We start from the raw sequence: 23,006 nt of genomic DNA, 5'->3' as shown, positions 1-23,006 counted from the left end.
GAGATGGCCACTTGATGTCATCCTAGGATCCCCAATGTAGAGCATGTTCCGAGGGTACTGCTTAAATGGTTTCAGTAGATCTGTACTTATTTAAGATTTGTTGGGCCCGGTGGCATGGCCTAGCAGCTGAATTCCTCACCTAGAGCGTGCCGGGATCCCATGCGGGCGCCGGTTCTAATTCCAGCAGCTCCACTTCCCATCCAGCTCCCTGCTTGTGGCCTGGGAAGCAGTCAAGGACGGCCCAAAGCTTTGGGACCCTGCACCAGTGTGGGATATCCGGAGGAAGTTCCTGGATCCTGGCTTTGGAATGGCTTAGCATTGGCCGTTGCGCTCACTTGGGGAGTGAATCAACAGATGGAACATCTTCCTCTGTCTCTCCCTCTCTGTATATCTGACTTTGATAAACATAAAATAAATCTTATATATAAAAAAAAGAGTTGTTGTATCTTTGATAGTTACCCAGAGAGAAAGAGGTCTTCTATCCACTGGTTCACTCCCCAGCTGGAACTGAGACAATCCAAAGCCAGGAGCCAGGATCCTCTTCTGGATGTACCAGATGGGTGTAGTGGCCCAAGCACCTGAGCCATCTTCTGCTGTTACCTCCGACCATAAGCAGGATACTGGATAGCAAGTAGAACAGCCAGGACAAGAACTGGTATCTATATAGATGCTGGCACTACTAGATGGATGATTAGCACTGGCCAGATCAGGATCCTTCTTCCCCTTTGGAGCCTCTTGGTGGCCTTCCTTGTCTCCCATCTGCCTGGCTCAGGGCCAACCCTGCACACAGCTGCATCCTACTTGAGTCAAGCCCCATATCAAATGCCATGAACAACACTGAGACATCTGTGTCCAAACACGTTCTCTGTCCAAAGAAGTCAGTACACAGACCAGCTGAAACCCAGGGGGAAATGGGAGGTGAGCCAGAAACACGGAAGAATGAAGCAATTTAATTTTCTATTAAAGTTAAAGACAATGCAAGAGAGTGCACTCCACTAGATGTGGCTGCCAAGTGAACTGAATGAATATTCACACTTGACTATTCCGAGGCAAGATCCCTTCAGGCTGGGGGGTGAGGGCAGGGCCTAAGGAGGGGCACTATTTGAGCTGAATCTGGAAAAACAGCCAGGATTAGGAGAGACAGAGAAGCAGGGAGAGGCTGCCAGAAAGGGGGTGTGGAGCACACGGAAAGGAGGTGGCTCTCATCCCTCCTCCCTGAGGCCTGGGGGAGCAGGATAATGGCCCATCACCTCTGTAACCTAGCTCAGGTGCAGAGCAGGGGGGTCAAATTGAGGATCATGGCAGAGCAGCAGGGCCAGGGATAGCACCCAATGTTTCCAGAGTCCCTTATGGATTGAAAGTGCCCTGGTGACCCTTCTCCCCGACCCAGCCCCTTCCTGTGCTCTGTACTTTTCCACTGTCTCCTCCCTGGGAAGCAACAGCACCAGCACAGGAGGGCATTGTGCCCCTTCAATGTGGTCCATTCATGTCCACTTGGCCTCTGTGCCCCTGCTCGGGGACCCTTGGGGGAGCCACATCTTTGCTGGGTCCCATCTCAAGTCTTGGCACTGCAGTTGAAGGCACACTGGGATCTTTGCACAGGCCCTGGCAGTGGGAAAGTGGATATGCCATCCTCTCCAAATGCTTCCAGGAGAAGCAGGTCAAAAACACACAAAATAAACAAATGAAATAGGTCCAGGCCAGGTGGACAGGTGAATAGGTTTCCTAGGTTCAGCTCACTGTCCTGAGTTGGTTCCCATAAGACATCATGGTCCTCATTCTGGCACTGGTACACTGGACAGTTAGTTAGGGCAAGGCTCCTGTTAGGGATTACAGGGCATCAGGACATCAGGCTTGCTGCAGAAGGTTCTTATGCAGTGAAGGTAGTCACCCTGTTGACATCTTGTTGCAGAATGCCAGTGTCCTGCTGCCTATCTCAGGCTTGCTCTGGGGTCAGCATCACACAGTCCACCTCTCACTTCGGACCTCCACAGCTTGCACCAGGCCTTCCCCCAGCACAGCAAAGTCCTCCAGGATTGCTTCTATGTTGGGGACCATCGCCAGCTCCTCACTCTTAGACAGCAACGTGCACCCCTTCATGCTAGAGGCCTAGGTAAAAGAAACGCATAGTAAGGTGTTTCAATGAAACATCTGGAATGAGGCCAGTGGTGGGGCAGGGATCGTGGAGATGTGCACACAAGCCCACACACTCCACACCTGACACAGACACTTGTGACCACATGTGGAAACACAGCCGTCCCAGGCCAGCATACCTTGAATGGCTGGGGCTGGAAGCTGGTGGGTTTCCAGAGAACACCAATCACCTCCCCACCATGTCGGTCATAGAAGAAAAGGGCTAGATCACCAAAGGCCTCCTGGGAAGGATGAAACAGCCAAGGTTATAGGTGGGTGGCTGGGAGCCTCCTCCATGGCCCAGCTCCACGTGGGCTTCCTCAAAGTTGGACAGTCCTTGGGGACCTACCCTGAGCTGTGCCAGGTAGAGCTGAGGAGGATCATAGCCCAGCACAGGCATCAGTGACGAGGGCCCTGGCTTGCTGAGCAGACCTCGGCAGAAGGAGGCAGCAGGTGAGTCCACAGCCTGGCGGTGCCGGGGTATGTGACGGGGAGAAAGGCGGATCAGCACATCATATATGTCCAAGGGCGGCCGGAACACTGTCTAAGGAAGCAAGAAGGAGGGATCAGCGGCACCCCCTGGAGCTAGGAACAGGACCAAAATCCCCACAACATGCCTACTTTGGGCCCTTTCCTCCATCTGACCCCATGACAGGCTTGTGTGCCTATCAGAGGGCAGGCACACCACCAAGAGCCATAGAGGAAGCAGCAGGGGCCGACTCCGGTACAGAAAGCATGCAGGGGGTAGCCGGAGGCTGTCGGGGCCCAGGCTTTTCCGCAGGCTCCACGGTGGCTTCTACACCTTCTCCAGACCCCAGCTGACTGAGCAACCTAAAGAAGACTCCTTGAATTCTGGACTTGTGAGGTTCGAGGGCAATCCCCCGAGACGCTGGACTCAGTGCTGACCAGGGGCTTACCCTGATGTCCCCATGCCCCCGGGGATCTATCAGCTGCTTCTCTAGGACAGGCAGGGCCTCAGCTGCCAGGACCACAAGCCGCTGCAGGATCTGCAGGGTAGAGAAATGTCAGCTGGGAAATAACCATGGGTATCTCCCAGCTCAGGCCTAGGCAAAGGAAAAAAATGAAATCATATATTTCATAGGCAGGTATAGGGCTGAACCTGGGCTGTGGGTCCATTCTGCGTCCACACGGAACTCTTGCGGTCCTGCGGGGTAATGATGACCATGACAGGGAGCTGGGTCCGAGCTGCCAGGAAGCCACTCCGGATCTCAGCCTGCTCCTCCACTAGACATAAGGGGGTACTGGGTTAGTCTCCCCTTCCCTGTCTGACACCCTCTACCATCCCAGGTCCTCCTATGGTGTCCCTATCAGAGATAGATTTTCCATCACCCCTCCTCCAAAAGGCAAAGGCGATGAAAGGGACACAAGGGACATGGCACCTGTCTTATCTGGGTGTGGCGTTAATCTCCCAACCTCAGCACAGAGGCAGAATTTTCCACTGCCTGGTACCCCCAGCCTAGATTCCAGGCCTCACTAGCTGAGGCCTGCCCTCTCCCAATCCCCCCCACCCCTACTCCCACACACCTGGGGAATTGAGAACCTGATACCCTGCTCCCTGCTGAGACTGGGGAGCTCTTCATGTTACAACAGGAAACCACCACTTCCACCCGACTCTAACCTCACTCACTAACAGAACTTCTCACCTGCTGCTCATGGGCCCCTCCTGTCCTTCTCTACCCTCCAGGGCCCCTAGGTAACCTGTGACCAGCTCTGATCTGTTCTTTTTACTGATTTGTTTTTATGCAAGAGACAGGCAGACAGGGACAAATCCTCCACCTGCTGACTTGATCCCCAAAATCCCCCAATGGCTAGCACTGGGCCAGGCCAAAGCCAAGAGGTGGGAATGCCATCTGTAGCCCCAGTACATTCTGTCACTACCACAAGTATAGACGGTGTCTCTATAGCCAGGTTTCAGTCATGGACACTTGTTCCCGACAGTTCCCGACCTGAGACCCTCAGTGCTGGGTGTAGAAATCCAGGAAGAGGGAGACAAGGAGGAAACCCAACAGACTGGCTGGGAAGCTCCTTGCTGCCACAGCCTTCTAGCTCTTCTAGCAGCCTGACCCCAGTCCCACCACTTACCACTGAGCTCACTGTTGAGGTTGACGATGAGGGGGTTGTTTTTCCAATCGAAAGTTGAAATCAGGAAAAGGAATCGGAGGAAGCCAACCTGGGGGGAGCTGAATGGAAGGAGTGAGCAAACCATCTGGGGTCCCCATCCCCAAAGCTCATTGCACAATCCGGGCAGCCCAGGGCCACTGGGGTGGATAGTGGGAGGGCAGGGGGTCTTGCAACCCTTTCATCCCTGGCTTGAGTTCCCAGCTCCTATTTTAAGTGTGGCAAGAAGGTGGAAAGCAGGTCCTGGGGGCAGTCACCTGGGAGGCGTAAAGGGCTCTGGATGCAGGAAAAGGAAGGCAGCCACCAGATCCAGGCTCTCATCGGTGAACTCCTCTCCCAGAAGCTGGGCGCGCACCCACCGTTTGGCCAGCCGGGCAACGCCAGAAAAGGCGGGGTGCTGCTGTTGGAGCCTGACAGTGGGAGGGGGGCAAGAAGAGCAGCAATGAGAAGCAAGCTCTTGGGAGCCAGGACGGTACCTAAGGCCCACTCCTACCCTCACCCAATGCTGGGCTTGAGTCTTTTATCTCAAGTCCTCCTAGGGCACCGGAGATTGACCCTATTAGCGCTGCTATGACGTTATGGAGCAGAATCCTTACTCAGGAGGATGTAGTGGGTGAGGGTCAGGACCCAAACTTGCACACACACATCCCCCACACCTACTCTTCCAGAGACAACCTGGAGGAGAGCAGAGTGGGGACAGGGAAGGGTCTGCAAACAAAAGCCTGGCATGCAGCCTTACCCATGCAGGGCGCTGGACAGCAAGGGCAGCTGCCTCGTGTCCCTCTCTAGCCGAAGGGAGGCAGGCGTGTCCCTCAGTGAGATCATCCCTTCGGGGCTCCGAATCTCCTTCAGGATCTGGGGCTCCCGCTGATAGGCCACCCGGATGCGGAACACAAACCCATCCTATTGAAGAGGGGGTTGCAAAGTGGAACCAGGAGACAGGATCCAGCCTGGAATTCCCAAGGTATCCTCTTCCACTCCGACACCCCCTGCCCCATACCAGCCTGACCTTGAGGACATCAGTATGGGTGGCGGTGGCGCGGCACCGCAACCCATGCTGTTGTGACAGCAGCTCTGCCAGGCGCAGTTGGAAGGCAGCTCGGACCCGCTGTATGGCCTCGGCATCCTGTGGCCACTGACCGCTGCCCTCCAGGTGGCAAATCACTGAGAAAGCAGATGAGAAGGGATTGTACAGTAGCTCGGAGTGGGAAAGGGCTTGCTCATACTCTCCCCTGAGCCCTCTTACCGCTCATGGGCTCCACATAGGCCGGACAGGGCTTATCAGGCCGGGGTAACAAGGAGGCCCGTTCTTGGAGATGCCCATGGAAGGAGGGGACTGGCCAGACGGGAGCTGGTGGGAACACCTGTAGAAGAGGGGTGGGGGTAGACACTGAGTCTGTGGCCTGAGGCGGGTGGGGGAGCATGGAGCAGGGCGGGATCATCTGGCAGGCAAGGCTCTCTGCCTCTGCTGCAGCTCACCTCTGTGTATCGCAGTACTGGGTGTGCCCCCTGGACAGCAGCCACAGTCAGAGGGAGTCCCTCCAGCCCCCACAGCAGGCGGCTGAGGTCGTCGTAGCAGCGCACAGCTGCTGCCAGGGCTTCCTCCCCAGTGCTGGAGTTCTGAGGGGTAAAGGACTGAATCAGTGGGGGCAGCATCCCTTAAAACTCATGGCCCAGGCAGCAGTGGAACCAACACCCCCTCTACTGGACACTACAGAAAGTGCAGCCTGCCTTGAACACAAAAGCCGGTTTTCTCCTGCTTCACTGCAGTTGCTAGTCTGGAACCAAAGCCCTTACTTACGTCTTTGGGGCCTTGAATGAGGGTGTCCAGGAGGCCCCCAGTGTAGTGGATGCAGGTATCTGGGATGTCAGCATGTCTGAAGGAAGAGATACACAGTGAAGGCAGCAGGGTAATGGCCCCCAGTAGCAGGTAGGCTTTCCACCCCAGAGGTCTGAGCCAGACCCTCCTCCAAAGCTATCCCAGCCTACCACTGCCTCCTGGCATCCAGAGGCTATTACACTCACACTGCTAAGAGGTGGGTAACCACCTGGTGGGGAATAAGGCGCTTCTGGAACATTGAGGCTGCCTCCCAGACCACAGCTTCCCGGATGGCTCCATCCTGGAAGCGTCGAAGCTCCGAGCGGGACCCCCAGAACTGGCGGAAGTCAGCAGCCTGAGGAGAGGTCAGGACACAAAGGCTCTAAGAAGTCTTTGTGGCACGCTTCAGTGCAGACCGCAGAAGGATCATCCGCTCCACGCCCCCCCAGGGCGAGTACTGGACTCCTCACCTCCGGCTGATCGGCCTCTGGACCCAGTTCAAGAACACTGGTCAATCCTTCAGGTCGGAGGAGCAAGCCCAAGGTCAGGGTCCCAGCGTCTTTGTGCTTTGGTGGCTCCTGGCTAATGTCCCACTGGAGGGTTGAAAACGGCTGAGCTCAACACAAGCACCCCCTAGCCTGGCCTGTAGCTGCTTGGAAGTCCTCCAGCAGAATCAAATTTTAAGGGATGGTGTAGCTGTTTGTTGTTGTTGTTAAGATGTACTTATTTTTATTGGAAAGACAGAAAGATCCTGCATCCCCTGGTTCATTCCCCAAATGGCTGAAATGGTTAGAGCTGAGCCAATCCAAACCAAGGAGCTTCTTCCTTGTCCCCCATAGGGGTGCATGGTCCCAAGGCTTTGGGTCACCCTCCACTGATCGTCCCGGCCACAAGCAGGGTGTTGGGTGGGAAGTGGAGCACTCAGGATGTGAACCAGCTCCCATATGGGATACCAGTGTTTGGAGAAGGAGAATAGCCATATGAGACATTGTGTTGGCTCCAGATGGTGTATCCTTTTATGTCCTTGGGACCCTGGATACAGCCCCACTCACTCAAAAATTCTCTAAACTCATGCCACTTTACCTCTGGGACTGGAAGTCTAGAGTGAGCCAGCAGGTGCAGTCGGGAGCCCAAGCCCTGCTCCAGGAGGGCAGTCAGTGGGCCCAGTGCAGCCGAGACATAGTCCCCACCATGGTCCTGCAGCTCTTGCCAGAGTTTCAGCTTGTGACATGCTGCCTGTAGGCGACTCAGTGGACGGAGGCTGGGAGGGCAAAGAGGGGGAATCAGGGTTGGTTAGCCCTAGGACCACCAACCCCCAGGGACATCTAAGCACCTGCTGGATGACCCTAGCCCATCACTGCAGCCTCCCTCTTCCCCCAACACTCACTGCAGGAGGTGGTCAAAAGTCCGGACCATGGGTTTGGGAGTCATCAACAGCAGCTGAAGCCCATCGTCAGTTTTGCTGTCCAGCAATGCCATGGACAGCCGTGCCTCCTGCTGTACCTGAAGCCACAGGGCAAGGAGCACCGCTGCTGTAGCCCTTGCTGACCAACAGCTCTCCCAGACATGCCTGCCCCAAGCTCTGTGGGGGTAGGTGTGGCACTGATGCAGGGGACACAGCCAGGGCCGAAATGCTGGGGGAACATGAGAGTAGGAGTGGGAACCCGCTGGTACCTGGTGGTAGGTGGAGGCAGTGACATCAGCACAGAGGTTGAGCCGGCCAGAGGGGTCCAGAAAGACAACAGGGAAGGCCTGGTGGAAGTCAGCTGGAGCTGGCTTTGGGGGGAGAGGCAGAGAAGCCAGTCAGGATTGGGGACTTACTTTCAAGCCAACAACACATAGCTAGACCTTCCCTGACTCACCAAGCTGGGGTCTGCGTTGAGACACAAACTGATCCCATTGGTGGTAAGATCAGTGGTGGCTGAAGGAACCAGAGAAGGTTAGTGTTGCTCAGAAGGTCCTCCTTTCACTGGACTGTTAAGGATGCCCTCCCTTGGCCAGGGGTGGGCATCACCACTCATCTCTAGGACAGTCTGCTCCTCTGCCAACTGGCAAAGAATCACAGGACTCTCTGCTGGGATGAAGGGGTCCCTTTACCGTGTACAGCCCAGCCCAGCCCAGCCCGGCTGTCTCACCCAGAAACTGTAAGGCGCTTCGCAGGACCTGGTAGCCACTCATGGTGGTGTGGATCTTGCGTGTGGACACAAGGAAGGCCACCAGCATGGAGATAAGAAAGCCACTAAACCCGCCCCGGCCCTGAAAGTGAGATGACCGGAGACACATGAGATCAGAGGCAGCCCATTGCATGCCAAGGCAGCAGGGAGGGTGGGCTGCCTACAACGCACCTTGTCCAGCTCCCGCTGCCGCAGCCAGACCTTCAGAAGTGCCACGCCGTCCTTTAGCCCTGGGGATGAGCCCAGCACAGTAGAGAGCAGCTGCACATGGGACTCGAGGGCAGTATCCTGCAGAACCCAGGTGTTATAATGGGGGGTAGGAGGCTCTGGGCTACCTGTGGGAGGAAAAGGAAAACTGTCATAAAAGGCCCCCACCACACCCGTTCCCTCCAGCTCCACCAGAAGACAAGCGCTGGCTCACCAGCTTCTGGAGGATTCTGCCCTTGGAACCAGGCCGAGCGCACGTTGTTCTTGGTTGGCAACAAGCGACACGGGCGGAAGAAGTCGGGTGGAGGGCACGGATATAGACGCACGGTGACCAGGCGTTCATCCTTTCCTGGATGGAGGCAGAAGGTGCTGAGATCTTGCAGCCTGGGGGCCTGCAGGAGTCTCCATACCATGCCCTCTCACACCTGAGGGCCCCATTTCCTCCCCGTCACAGATTTTGAGGTGCCTACAGCAATCCCTCTCACAGTGGAGGTCCAAGCCTCTTCCCTGGTCTTGACCTCGTGTCTCTGCCCCTCTCAGATCTGCCCTCCCACCCTGAGCCAACACCTAGTATATGTCTCCTACCACTTGGCCGCAGCAACAAGGAGGGCTTCAGGTGGCAGCCATGGGTGTAGGAGAAGCGTACACTGCCAAAGAGTGGGTCTTGGGCCAGGTGGTGAGCCAAGTGTGCCAGGTAGAGGGCACGCTTGCGGAAGTAGCGTTGGTTCAGCCCATCTTTGTCCTGCAGGATTTCCTGGAAAGACAAGGCGAGGAGAAATATGGCCAGTCCCACAGGTAGTTACAGGGCTCAGGGGCAAGATGGAGCGAGCTAAGAGAGTTCCAGCACCTCTTGAGGATCAAAGGGCTGATCCAGTCCCAGCAACGCTGTTCCCCATTTCCAGGGTGAGCTATCCCTCAAGCCTTAGACCTTACCCTGGGCATGGTCAGTGTCATGTCCACATTGATGTCTGGCCGGATGCATGTGCCTAGGAGGTAGCTGCCCACAACAGTGACGTGGGCAGGGGGCAGGAAGCGGAAACAGCCTTTCACGGTGTAGGGTACTTGGTGAACAGGAACTCGAACCCCAGCCGGGAGCCAGGACTGGTCAGTGAGCTGTGAGGAGCATACAGTGACACATGGTGATTTTTGCCTGCATTACATGGCCCCACGATACCTTCTAGACATCCTGACACACCAGTATGTTCAAATCCAAATGCCCAACCTTCTCCATCACGGCAACTCCATACTAGATACTCAGGCTAAAGCCATTTAAGCCAGCTTGACTCATTCTTTGTTAACCATTTTTCATCTACATTCAGAAATGGACCACTTCTCTGCAAGTCCCTACGTAGATGCCCCGAGTTTACTTTTGTTCCCCTTCACTCTGCTTTCCAACAAATCGAGTGAACTTTCAAAAAAAGAAAAAAAAAAAAAAAACCGAAACCTCTTAAAACCAGATGGGGTTGTAGGAGCAGGTTAAGTCACCCTCTGCGATGCTAGTTCTATGAGTGCTGGTCTGAGTTCAGCCTGCTCTGCCTCTAAGCCAAATCCCTGCTCTTGTGCCTCAGAAAGCAGCAGATATTGGCCCAAGTGTTTAGGCTCCTGCATCCTCACGGGAGATCTGCATGGAATTCCAGGCTATAGGTTTTGGCATGGGGTAACTCCAGCCGTCACAGCCATGTAGGGAGTGAATCAGAGGACAGAAGAGCTCTCTCTGCCTTTCAAGTAAATAAGTAAATCTTAAAAACAAAATAAGAAAACAACCAACCTGGAGAAGTAATCCTAAAGATCACTGCTCTGAAAAACCCCAGCAGCTCCCCGTGTCCCCTATAACAGGAGCCAAAGTCCTTATTTTAGTATACAAGGCCCTGCAGGAGGGTCTGGTATTGTGGCATACTGGATTAAGCCACTACTGGTGACGCTTGCATCCCACATCAGAATGCTAGCTTGAGGCCCGAATGTTCAGCTTCCAATCTAACTTCTTCAATTAAGCCTCTGGGAAGGCTGCAGGTGAAGGCTTGAGTACTTGGATCCCTGCCACTCACATGAGAAACCAGGATGGAGTCTCTGGCTCTTGGCTTCAGTCTGATTTATGAACTCTGGCTGTTGCAGCCATTTGGGGAGTGAACCAATAGATGGAAGAGCTCTGTCTCTTTCTCTCCATCATTCTGCCTTAAATGAGTCCCATGTGCAGCTGCTCTCCACTGCCTTAAAAGTAAAATAAAGCTAAAATAAAATAAAATAAAAGGCTCTGCATCATCTGTGGCTTTCTGCCCTAACTTTCTGAACCTATCTCCTTCTACTTTGCATTCACTGACTCTGAGGACTGCCCCAGGTACATTCTGCTATGAGCCTCCCCTGTCCTGGGATATTCTTTCTTTAGGAATCCATCTGGCTCACTTGCTGCCTTCAAGTTGTTTCATAAATCTCATTTCAACAAGGTTGACCTCAAATGCTTCATTTAAAATTGCAAACCATTGGGCCCAGCAAAGTAGCCTACTGGCTAAAGTCCTCACCTTGCACGTGCCAGGATTCCAGGTGGATGTCAGTTCGTATCCTGGCTGCTCAACTTCCCATCCAGCTCCCTGTTTAGGGCCTGGGAAAGCAGTGGAGGACAGCCCAAAGCATTGGAACCTGCACTCACATGGGAGACCCAAGTAGAGGTTCCTGGCTCCTGACTTAGGATTGGCTCAGCTCTGGCCATAGCGGCCACTTGGGAAGTGGACGGAAGATCTTTCTCTCTGTATATCTGCCTTTCTAATAAAAATAAATAAATCTAAAAAACATAAGTTGCAAGCCACTTTCATCTCCTCTTCCTTGTACCTTAGTTTGCTTTTTCCCATTTATCACCTCCCAACACAGCCATACTGCTTACTTGTCATGGCTCACTAGTTACCGTCCATAATTTCAACATCACATGATAAGATACAGTGCCCGGCATAGTAGCTTAGTGGCTAAAGTCCTCGCCTTGCATGCACCAGGATCCCATAGATGCACCGGTTCATATCCCGACTATTCCACTTCCCTTCCAGCTTCTCACTTATGGCTTGGAAAAACAATGGAGTAACGCCCAGAGCCTTGGGAACCTGCACCCGTGTGGGAGACCTGGAGGAAGCTCCTGGCTCTGGACTGGACTGGTTTGGCTCCAGCCATTGCGGCCACTTGGGGAGTGAAGCAACAAATGGAAGATCTTTTTCTCTGTCTTTCCTTCTGTCCATAAATCTGACTTCCCAACAAAAATAAATAAATCTTAAAAGAAAAAGATGATGATGTTTTTCTCTTTTGGTAACCAGCATATCACAATAACACAAATAGTGTAAGACATAGAGATACTTGCTGAATGAATAAAAACATAAATTCCTACACGCCCATTTGAGCTCTTCCGGGACCCTAAGCTTGCAAGAAAATGCAAGGCCCCCATTTGGGAAGCTCACACAGAAGTCCGCTTGGCCAGGCCACCGGCTTTACCTCTGTCTCGGGGACTGAGGGCACCTTCATGAGCCTCTGGTTAATCTCCCTTAGGAAGGCATCGATCCGATCCTTCTTCTTCTCCGACACTCTCACTTCCTTTAATAGCTCCTCTACCTGCAAGGGAGGGCAAAGCAAGAGTCTGTCAGCCTGAGGGTCCTACCTCTCTCAGCAACCACAGCCCCCCCAAACAAACAGGACCTGTAAGCGAAGCAAGCTGGAATGGAACAGACTCTCGGTCTCTCGGAGACGATTCAGCTCCTCATTGGTGGGCTCCTTATACAGTTCTGCCCTGCTGAGCTTCACAGGCTGCAGGAGTCCACTGGTGGGAGAGCCAGCTGCCGGCCGCTTCTTGGAGGATGTCTTCCTCGCCTTCCTGCCCTCCCTGCCTGTGTCTTCCGGGACTGATTCCACGGCCTGTGGTCGGAAAGGAAGAAGTCGATGTGATCAGGACATCTGCTGCCTGAAGTCCCACCAGGACATGCTGTGGGTTAAAGCTTCATGGGCTCCTGGTTCCTCCTCTGAGTGGGTGTCAATTCTCAAACTCAAGAACAGTGATCTGGGGGAACATCTCTTGAATTCCAGACTGCAAATTCTTTAACTTGAGGTTCTCTGTCATACCTGACAATACAAGCATGGAACTCTGCTTGCAGGTAGCTGGGGTAGAAGCTGCTTTAAGCCCTGCCCTACGTGACATCAAAGCCCTTTATATGGATAGGTGCTAAGAAAAATCTGGAATCCTCCTCTTCTGCTGACACCGGCTGGAACCTTTCAAATATTTTCCCCACATCCAAATTCCGCCAGGTTCCATCTGCCCCAGCTCACCGGAACAGAGTGCTTACTGAGAAGGAGCTGGAGCCTACAGGGCTTCTTGCATGCACTAAGTAGATCATTCAATCCTCACAATAATCCTTTTAGACACTCCCATCACTCACTCCCAAGTTCCACAGCTAGTGTACCCGTCCCGCGAGCAGGCCTGAAACCTAATTCGGTCAGATCCCATACTTTGCCCTGTCCTAGAGCTGCATGCCAGTACCCTCCACGATCCCACACAAACTATGAGGAGAAAGATCCAATTTGACAGCAAGGCACGAAGAGGTCAAGGGAATGACCCAGGCCGTTAAATCTGCCAAGGAGGCTGAGGCTTAGTAGGCCCCAATCCTGCTCCCCACCTCCCTTTCCAAATCCCCAACTGTTGCAGCGCCTCAGCAACGTGGCTCCTCTACGCTGACGCCCGGGCGTCCCTCCCCCGCCCTCTCGAGGCAGGGTGTGCACATCGAGCGTTTCAACCCACCGCCGGCTCTCCAGGACCTCCGCGATGCTCGCCGGCAGGGGCCGGACCCATGGCTGGGTCTCCCGCACTTCGGATTCAACACAGCTTAGCCTCCCACGTGGGCGGAAATGCTGCGCTCGGCAGCCTCACTACCGGCGAACCGCGTTCCCAGGACTCCACCCACTCCGGAGCCATAGGGCTAAGGGGTCGACAGGTTGCTCACCATTGGTTTCCGTGTTCAAGGCCCGCCCACCTTGGGAGGAACCCAACGGGAGTCCGAAAGGGACGGGTTAGTCGTGATGAGACACCGGAAGGCTGCCAGTCGCGGCTTCCTGTTTCGCTCACTTCCGCTTCTGGAGTCTAAACCGGAAGGGTGAGGTTAGTTTAGGGTTGTGTTGTTGGAATTGTTTTGTTTACCTCAGTGAATCCTTTTGCATTGTCAATAAACAATTAATATTAGTGCTGCCGCCAAAATATACTCTGAACCTACCAATTTTTTTGCTCCAGGTTTGGTCTAGGTCACAATTATCTTGTACTTAACAATTGTAATAGTTTTTCTCCAACTTTTACTTACGATTAAAAATTCAAATGGTTAAAATGATCGAAAGTATAGAGATTGTAAACACAGAAACGTTGAATGAACAGTATAATGGACTCTCACAAACCTTTCAAAATGTAGCGTTGACGTTTTACAAAGCTTATCTTTTTCTGTATATGTATATATTATTTTGCAAAGCCGTTTTAAAATCAATTGCAAACGTCTCTAAATACTTTGGGAAGTATTTAGATCACAACTCCGTCTTACATAAACATCATCCATTTATAAGTTTCAGGAAAATTAGCTTTGAATCTTATTTTGTAAATTCCATATTCAAATTTGCCAATTATGCTAATAATAGCCTTGTGTTATTGTATCTTATTTCCTGCATCGAGATAGTGTATTGTGTTTTGTTGTCATGTTTCTTTGTTTTAATCTGTAACATTCCCGGACCTTTCCTTTTTTTCAAGGGGGTGTTTATGATGACATTTTTGGAGAATATAGGAGTTTTAAATCTTGAACTTTTTAGAAGATTTATTTTTTAAAGAACGATTTTTATTGCAAAGGCAGATTTACAAGGAGAAGGAGGGACATTCAAATAATTTAAACATTCTTATCAAAGAGGGCAACGATGTTAAGTTCCCAGGACAAAAAGGCATGGTAAAATATGGAAACTCCAAAGTAGTTCAGTATAACTGGGGCATGAAATTTGAATGAAATTTTGCTGACTGCTGTTAATGTTCTTTGTTAAGTTATGTCTAAGTGAGTGCCAAAAGTTAGATCTTCTATCCACTGGTTCATTCCTCAAGTAGCCACAAGGGCCGGAGCTGAGCCAATCCAAACCCAGGAACCAGGAGCTTATTCCAGGTCTTCCACATGGGTGCAGGGTCCCAAGGTTTTAGACCATCCTCGAACACTTTCTTAGGCCTCAAACAAGGAACTGGATAGAATGGAACAGCTGGGACATAAACTGGCGTTCATATAGGATGCTACACCTGAAGATGGGGGATTAGCCAATGAGCCATGATGCCTAGATATTTGCCGAATAAACAAATGACTTTCTTGTGGGTGGACAATATAGGTAAACAATTGATTGAAGTACAGTATTGGGAGTGGTATGAAGTACTGTGGACACATGACACTGGGAACATTGCAGGGAAGTGAGGTAACTCGTGTCAACTCCAGATGTCCTGTCCACTTCTTCCTGAATGACTCTGAATCACTTTAGATTTCAGGTTGCCTTAGTTTGCTCAGTAAAATGGATTTTCCAATAATGACTGCACCATAAATTTTTTTCTTTCTTGAGGATTCAATAAGGCTTATCACATAATGATGATGCCTTATTAAGGATTCAATAAGAACCTGTCACATAATGATGATGCTTAGAAAATGCTAGCTGTTACTGTTTAGTGGCCCTCTAGGGGGAAGAAGTGCTTTTTTGTTTGCTTTTGTTTTAATTAAGAAATGTTTTTTCTTAAAACTTATTTGAAAGGCAGAGAGAGAGAAAGCGACTGATGCTTCATGTGCAGTTTAACTTGCCAGATGCCCACAACTGCTATGCTGGGCCTGATCAAAATCAGGAACAAGGGGCCCGGCGCGGTGGCGCAAGTGGTTAAAGGTCCTCGCCTTGCACGCCCGGGATCCCATATGGGCGCCGGTTCTAATCCCGGCAGCCCCGCTTCCCTTCCAGCTCCCTGCCTGTGGCCTGGGAAAGCAGTCGAGGACGGCCCAAAGCTTTGGGACCCTGCACCCACATGGGAGACCCGGAAGAGGCTCCTGGCTTCGGATCAGCATAGTATTGGCCCGTTGCGCTCACTTGGGGAGTGAATCATCAGATGGAAGATCTTCCTCTCTGTCTCTCCTCTCTGTACATCTGCCTTTCCAATAACAAAATAATAAAAACAAAATCTTTAAAAAAAATCAGGAACAAGGAAGTATATTTGGGTCTCCTATGTGCATGGCAGGACCCGGATTCTTATGCCATCATCTATTGTCTCCCACAATGCATTAGCAGGAAGATGGATCAGAAGTGGATGCAAGGGCCCAGTGCGATAGCGTAGTGTTTAAAGTCCTCGCCTTGCATGTGCTGCCAGGATCCCATATGGTCACCGGTTCTAATCCTGGTAGCCCCACTTCCCATCCAGCTCCCTGCTTGTAGCCTGGGAAAGCAGTAGAAGACAGTCCAAAGCCTTGGGATCCTGCACCGTGTGGGAGACCCAGAAGAGATCCTGGCTCCTGGCTTTGGATTGGCGCAGCATCAGCCGTTGTGTTTATTTGAGGAGTGAATCATCGGATGGAAGATCTTGCTCTCTGTCTCTCCACTCTGTCTCTCCTCCTCTCTGTATATCTGCCTTTCCAATAAATAAAAAAAATCTTTAAGAAAAAGTGGATGCAGAATATATCCCATACCCTATACAGCAGCTTAGGCTGGCACACCTAAATGCTTGCCTCTGATTCTGGCTCCTTCTAAGCAGTATCCAGGTATGTTAACATGTTAAATGAAAAGAATATTGATCCCTTAAAAAGAATCATTTTATAATGCCAAAATCAGCCTTCCTAAATCAAATACTCCTCCATTCATTTATTTGACCAAGATTTCTTTATCTTGTCAGAAGAAAGAAAATGGAGAGTCCCTTACCAGGTCCCTTACCTTACAGGCAGAGGGTAGGTCTTCTGTTTTTTATTGTCACCACCAGAGGGCAGTACTCAGTCAGGGTGGTGTTTACCTGCGATTAGGAAACCTGAGAGAGCTCTAGGAAGCAGTTTCCACCCATTCTTTCTTTGACCATATTTCTGACTGCTCAGTATGTACCAGACATAGAGTTACTGGTATATAGTTGTGGACTCTATAGTCTTTTGAGAACCTTCTGTGTGTCTGTGTGGTAGAAGGGGTGTTCAATTGTTGATTTTAGGTTTACTGATTGCCCTTCTGCCCTTGGCCATGAATCTCTAAGAACAATACTTGACATCTACTTTGTGTTATTGTGCTGGTTACTGAGGATACGGTGATGAATAAGACAGTCTTCAGCTTAGTAATTAATTATGTCTTATCAGCAAAGATTAAAAAAAAAATTAGTGCTATGGAATTCCACTTCCTTCAATGTGGGACTGGGCATACCGAGAATCTCCCAGTGAAGGCGATGCCCACTGTGGATTCTTAACATGACTTTGTGAATTGATTTAAGCCCAAGGAGCAGTTTCTGATCTAGGTGCCAGGTGTGTGTTCCAGTGAGGTAAAGCTGGTGCTCCGTCATCCTAGGGATCAGGGTGAGGCTGTGATGAGTTCATGCGGGTGAACTGCTTTGAAGATGAACTTGCTGCCTATTTGTCTACTCATAGCATTGCTATTTGGGGTGTCAACATCCTAGCCCACATCTCCAGGTCAGCACTCCTCTTGTCCCTAAATGTTGTAGTGGAGGAGGAAAAGCCAGACTCCTGTTGTACAGCATCATTTTGGGCAGGGTTAGCATGGCCGGAACACTTCCTCTTCCCTAAAGGGAGCTCTTCATTTCAGAGGGGGTTTGAATGAAGCCCTGACCTAGACGGTAAGGCTGGCGGGGGGGGCCTAGGAAGGGATGCCCTAAAATGTTGAGACTCTGGGGAGGCCACCTGGCTCATGGGTTAATTAGAATGCTGCTTGGCATGCCCCAGTCCCATGTTGCAGTGCCTTGATTTGAATTCCATCTTTGTTTTTGATCTTTGCCTCAAACGACAATGTAAAGAACTAACAACAACAAAAAAGAACTAATAACAAAAAAACTAACCTGAGACTTCATCTTTGAGGGGGAAAACAACAACATGTATGGATTTCACATAATGACTTCCTCCTAAACAGCATTGTGTAGAAAAAGGGTGGAGAGACCTGACACACTACCTCAGCCAGGTGGTGAAGGTCAACATCAACACTGCTAAGTCAGGTGCTACTTCATGCCTCAGATATGATGCGATGTAAATGGCATGTATCTCTTAGATCCTTCCCTTAAGAGAGCCATAACACCCAGTATATCTGACCATGAGGAAAACAGTGGAAGCCTTACATGAGGAACATTCTGTAAACATGATCAAGTACTCTTCAAAACTGTGAAAGTGATAAAAAAAAAAAAAAACACAGGGAAAGTCTGGGCTCAGTGCACGAGCCTAGTGGCTAAAGTCCTCATCTTGTATGAGCCAGAATCCATTTTGGGGACTGATTTGTGTCCTGGCTGCTCCACTGCCCTTCCAGCTCCCCGCTTGTGGCCTGGGAAAGCAGTTGAGGACAGCCCAAGGCCTTGGGATCCTGTACATACATGGAAGATCTGGAAGAAACTCCTGGCTCCTGGCTTCAGATCAGATCTGGCCATTGCAGCCACTTGGGGAGTGAAGCAGGGGATGGAAGATCTTCCTCTCTGTATCACCTCTGCTCAGTATTTCTACCTTTCCAATAAAAACAACTAATTTTTTAAAAGGAAAATCCAAGAAATTGACACATTTCAGAAGAGCATAGGAAGACAGGAAAGCTCAAAGCAGTCTGGTATTCCAGATGGAAACTGAGAGCACAAATAGGACCTTACATAAAACTAAAAAAACATGAACATTGGTTAACTATAGGAAATATTAACCTAAGATGTTAAATGTTCTTAGTAAGAGAAACTGTGGGGACTAGCACCATGGTATTTAAGCTAAGCTTCTGCCTGTGGTGTTGGTATCGCATACAGGCAACAGTTAAATTTCTGACTGCTCCACTTCTGATCCAGCTTCCTGCTTATTGCCTGGGAAAACAGCAGAGGATGGTTCAAGTCCTTGGCTCCCTATACCCAGGTGGGAGACCCAGAAGAAGATCTAGGCTTCTGGCTTAATCAGCGTGGCTCCCACTTTGCTGTTTGGGGGAGTGAACTAGCAGATGCAAGATCTCTTCTCTCTGTCTCTGCTACTTTGTAATTTTGCCTTTCCAATAAAAATATTTGTGGTATAACAGATTGTGTTTAACATATTCATTATTGCATAATTAGGATACATTAAGATGTTTCAAAGTTAAGACTTTTTTTTTTTTTAATTTTTAGTAATGATTACATGGCTTATCAGGGTGAGAAGGACCAGGGTTTAGGGAAAATTGGGTGAACTCATTGCTTCCAAAATTGCTATTTCTTCTTGTTGTTCCTGGGAGAAACAAATGGGGAAACCATTCCTGACTTTCCACACATCCCAGTACCCAGGGATGAGGAACTGCCACCTCATATCAACCCAGAGTCTCGGGCCCAGTGGCATGGCCTAGCAGCTAAAGTCCTCGCCTTGAACGCGCCGGTGGGCGCGCCATATGGGCGCCGGTTCTAATCCCGGCAGCCCCACTTCCCATCCAGCTCCCTGCTTGTGGCCTGGGAAAGCATTCAAGGACGGCCGAAAGTCTTGAGACCCTGCACCTGTGTGGGATACCCAGAAGAGGTTCCTGGATCCTGGCTTTGGATCAGCAAAGCATTGGCCATTGCACTCACTTGGGGAGTGAATCATCGGACGGAAGATCTTCCTCTCTGTCTCTTCTCCTCTCTGTATATCTGACTTTGCAATAAACAAATAAATCTTAAAAAATTTATATTTATTGGAAAGGAAGATTTACAAAGAGGAGAAAAATAGCAAAAACTTTTCCCTTTGCTGGTTCACTCCCCATGTAGCTGTGACAGCAGGTGCTGTGCCCATCCAAAGCCAGGAGTCAGGGGCCTCTTCTTGGGTTTCCATGTGTGGGTGCAGGATCCCAAGACCTTAGGCTATCCTCAACTGCTTTCTCAGGCCACAGCAGAGAGCTGGATGGAAAGTGGAGCAGCTGGAATCCTGGAGCTACAAGGTAAGGATTTAGTCATTGAGCCTTTGTGCCAGGCCACAGTTTTATTACTATTTGTTAAAACAGGAACAGCAGGCCAGTGAACTCTACCATCGCTTCATTATAACTAAAGCCTCTGTCAAAATGAAGCATGATATACAGAATACAGCACGCCTTTGAAGGTTTTCTTTAAAGTTCTTGTTAATGGACCATTTACCTTGTATCACGAAATACTGTACATAGATGATCTCATTTAATCATTACAATTGCTTGTGTTAGGTATAATTAACTCCCTTTTATTGGTGCTGATGAAACAGGAAGAGGTAATATTAAAGTTGGAGCTGGGGTTGAAATCAAGATCTTTCTGATCTCAAATCCTGTGCTGCTTTCACAGCATCTTGATTTTTCTAGGAAACAATCTTAGAAGACAGTGAACTGTTTGCTTCACGGATTGTGAAGTATTTTTTAAAAAGATTTTTCTATTTTGCTTTTTAAAAAGTATTTAATTTATTTTTATTGGAGAGGAGAGACAGAGAGGAAGATATTCCATCCATTGATTCACTTCCCAAGTGGTGGCAATGGCCAGAGCTGATCTGAAGCCAGGAGCCTCTTCCAGGTCTCCAAACTTTGGGCCATTCTTGACTGGATTCCCAGGCCACAGGAACAGAGCTGGATGGGAAGCAGGGCTGCTGAGATATGAACCAGCGCCCATATGGGATCATGGGCATGGAAGGAGAGAGGACTTTGAACTGTTAGTCCACCATGCTGGGCCCAAAGATTTATCTATCCTCTTTTTCTTTTCTTTCTTTCTTTCTTTTTTTTTTAAGATTTACTTATTTTTATTACAAAGTCAGGTATACAGAGAGGAGGAGAAACAGAGAGGAAGATCTTCCATCCGATGATTCATTCCCCAAGTGACCGCAACGGCCAGTGCTGCGCCAAGCCAAAGCCGGGTACCAGGAACTTCTTTTCAGGTTTCCCAAGCGGGTACAGGGTTCTGAAGCTTTCGGCCGTCCTCTACGGCTTTCCTAGGCCACAAGCAGGGAGCTGGATGGGAAGTGGTTTCCGGGATTAGAACCGGTGCCCATATGGGATCCCGGGGCGTTCAAGGCGAGGACTTTAGCCACTAGACCACGCCGTCGGGCCCGATTTATCTATTTTCTAATGGAATTTTTAAAAAGATTTATTTATTTTTTTTATTATAAAGTCAGATATATAGAGAGGAGGAGAGATAGAAAAAAATATCTTCCATCAGATGATTTACTCCCCAAGTGAGCGCAACGGCCTGAGCTGCGCCTATCCTGAGCCAGAAGCCAGGAACCTCTTCCGGGTCTCCCCTGCAGGTGCAGGGTCCCAAGGCTTTGGGCTGTCTTCCACTGCTTTCCCAGGCCACAAGCAGGGAGCTGGATGGGAAATGGAACTGCTGGGATTAGAACCGGTGCCCCTATGGGATCCTGGCGCGTTCAAGGTGAGGACTTCAGCCACTAGGCCGTCGTGCTGGGCCCTGGAAATTTTTGTTTAAAGATTTATTTATTTTTATTACAAAATCAGATATATAAAGAGGAGGAGAGTCAGAGAGAAATGTCTTCTGTCCGGTGATTCACTCCCTAAGTGACCACAACGGCCATTGCTGCGCCAATCCAAAGTCAGGAACCAGGAGCTCTTCTGGGTCTCCCATGTAGGTGCAGGGTCCCAAGGCTTTGGGTCATTCTCTATGGCCTTCCCAGGTGAAAAGCAGGGAGCTGGATGGGAAACAGAGCAGCTGTGACTAGAATCGGTGCCCACAGGGCCCGGCGCAATACCATAATGATTAAAGTGTTCGCCTTGGACAAGCCAGGATCCCATATGGTCATCGGTTCTAATCCTAGCAGCTCCACTTCCCATTCAGCTCCTTGCTTGTGGCTTGGGAAAGTGGTTGAGAATGGTTCAAAGCTTTGGGACCCTGCACCTGCTTGTGAGACCCAGAGGAGCTCCTGGCTTCTGATTGGCTCAGCTCCAGCCATTGCAGTCACTTGGGGAGTGAACCATCAGACAGAGGATCTTCCTCTCTGTCTCTCCTCCTCTCTGTATATCTGACTTTCCAATAAAAATAAATAAACAAACAAAAAAAAAAACTGGTGCCCATATGGGATCCTGGCACGTTCAAGGTGAGGACTTTAACCACTACATTATTGTGCTGGGCCTGGAAATCTCAATTTACAGAGAAGGAACTACAGAAAGTAGCTGCAAAGTCAGAGCTGATCTGATCTGAAGCCAGGAGCCAGGAATTTCTTCTGGGTCTCCCATGCGGGTGCAGGGTCCCAAGGCTCTGGACCGTCCTCTATTGTTTTTAGGCCACCAGCAGGGAGCTGGATGGGAAACAGAGCAGCTGTGACTAGAACCGGCGCCCATATGGTATATTGGCACATGCAAGGCAAGGACTTCGACCACTAGGTTCTTGCTTGGGGCCTAGACCATGACGTATATTCAAAAGCCTAGGAGTTGAGGACTGTCACGTGTCATTTCAGATGATCTCTAAAACCCCTCATTTCCAAATCGGATACTCAAACTGAACGGACTTACAGGGGCTCAAAGCCCAACCACTTTTTTTTTTTCACAAATGGTGAGCTGAAGGGCTAGCCAAGAACATTGGCCTCAAATCACACTGTGAATGGCCAGTCAGTTCCGGGCTGTGTTCTTTCCCCACCACTTGCTCTGAATTTGGGGAAGTTGTGGCAGGCCCAACGGCCCTCCCCAACTTCTCGGCTGGGAAACTGCCCCTCCCCACGGAGGTGACTTGGCCAAGGACACACTGGCATGAGCGAGGACTGGAACTGCCAAGCGACACGTCGCCGGGCCTGTTCTAGGCGATAATGCCCAAATCCTCAGCGCATCCTAATCAGGGGCCTGCTTAGGGCCAGCGGGGCGGAGTCGCGGCCTGAGGCTTCCGAACGACCCGGGCTCGGTCTCCGTCTGCTCCAGGGGGTCGAGCCCAGCGGGCTCCAGATCCCGAGCCCTCTTCCGGGACACGCCTGAGGAACCGCAGCGGGGGCGCCGTCCAACAGTCCTTCCAGGCCCAGGCGACCTCACCGCGGCCCGCCCTCGGCCCTCCACGGCCGTGCGGCCCTTTAAGGGCGGGGGGGGCGAGGAGGGAGGACACACGCCGACGTCACAAAGCGCCGCCAGCACTCGGGCCGGCGGGGGAGAAGGCGGGGAAGGGGGAGGAAGAGGAGGAGGGCGAGGCGGGCCGGGAGGGAGGGGCGCGCGCACGCGCGTCGGGCCGCTCGCCGCCGAGAGCCGTCCCCCTCCCGGCGCGCGCCCCTCCTACCTCTCGCCCTCCCTCTCGCCCTCCCTCCGACTCGGCTCCGTCGCTCCCGCGGCGCGAGGCGCTCTCGCTCTGCTCCTGCGCCCCTCCCCCCGCGCAGCCGCCGCCGCGAGACCCCCGCCCCCTCCGGCCCCGCGCGCCCTCCCGGCCCCGGCGGCCC

General features: G+C 51.1%; 1 protein-coding gene across 2 annotated transcripts; it reads right to left on the bottom strand.

Moving 5' to 3' along the window:
* Window positions 1-930: 930 nt before the first annotated feature.
* NOL6 (nucleolar protein 6) lies at window positions 931-13,321 on the bottom strand. 2 transcript variants are annotated; one of them, XM_040963343.1, is made up of 26 exons: window positions 13,235-13,321; window positions 12,142-12,357; window positions 11,941-12,057; window positions 9,406-9,585; window positions 9,058-9,226; window positions 8,687-8,821; window positions 8,437-8,600; window positions 8,227-8,347; window positions 7,954-8,012; window positions 7,766-7,867; window positions 7,479-7,594; window positions 7,175-7,352; window positions 6,562-6,684; window positions 6,298-6,446; window positions 6,074-6,149; window positions 5,752-5,892; window positions 5,519-5,636; window positions 5,282-5,436; window positions 5,012-5,175; window positions 4,530-4,682; window positions 4,237-4,334; window positions 3,254-3,378; window positions 3,051-3,140; window positions 2,483-2,677; window positions 2,274-2,375; window positions 931-2,109 (listed from the first exon to the last, which is right to left on the bottom strand). In XM_040963343.1, exons 1-26 carry the CDS (start codon window positions 13,283-13,285, stop codon window positions 1,960-1,962), a joined length of 3,447 nt encoding a protein of 1,148 aa, XP_040819277.1. In that variant the 5' UTR covers window positions 13,286-13,321; the 3' UTR covers window positions 931-1,959. The 2 variants fall into 2 exon arrangements, with proteins under 2 accessions (XP_040819277.1, XP_040819278.1); XM_040963344.1 differs by lacking the exons at window positions 2,274-2,375; window positions 2,483-2,677; window positions 3,051-3,140; ... (5 more) ...; window positions 5,519-5,636; window positions 5,752-5,892.
* Between the last annotated feature and the right edge of the window lie 9,685 nt (window positions 13,322-23,006).

The sequence above is a fragment of the Ochotona curzoniae genome, unplaced genomic scaffold (assembly GCF_017591425.1).
Source record: "Ochotona curzoniae isolate NIBS_2020 unplaced genomic scaffold, NIBS_Ocur_1.0 scaffold_3208, whole genome shotgun sequence".
Classification (NCBI taxonomy): Eukaryota; Metazoa; Chordata; class Mammalia; order Lagomorpha; family Ochotonidae; genus Ochotona; species Ochotona curzoniae.
The sequence above is the reverse complement of the archived record's forward strand: the minus strand, read 5'-3'. Positions and strand labels throughout refer to the sequence as shown.

What these genes read in the sequence shown, in the direction of transcription:
- NOL6 (XM_040963343.1), bottom strand. Translation starts at nt 13,285, where the DNA reads ATGGGTCCGGCCCCTGCCGGCGAGCATCGCGGAGGTCCTGGAGAGCCG. An exon ending in AAGCGCCTTACAGTTTCTGG is followed by an intron (nt 8,013 to 8,226) that starts GTGAGACAGCCG and finishes TGGTTCCTTCAG; the next exon opens with CCACCACTGATCTTACCACC. An exon ending in GAGCCCTTTACGCCTCCCAG is followed by an intron (nt 4,335 to 4,529) that starts GTGACTGCCCCC and finishes CCTTCCATTCAG; the next exon opens with CTCCCCCCAGGTTGGCTTCC.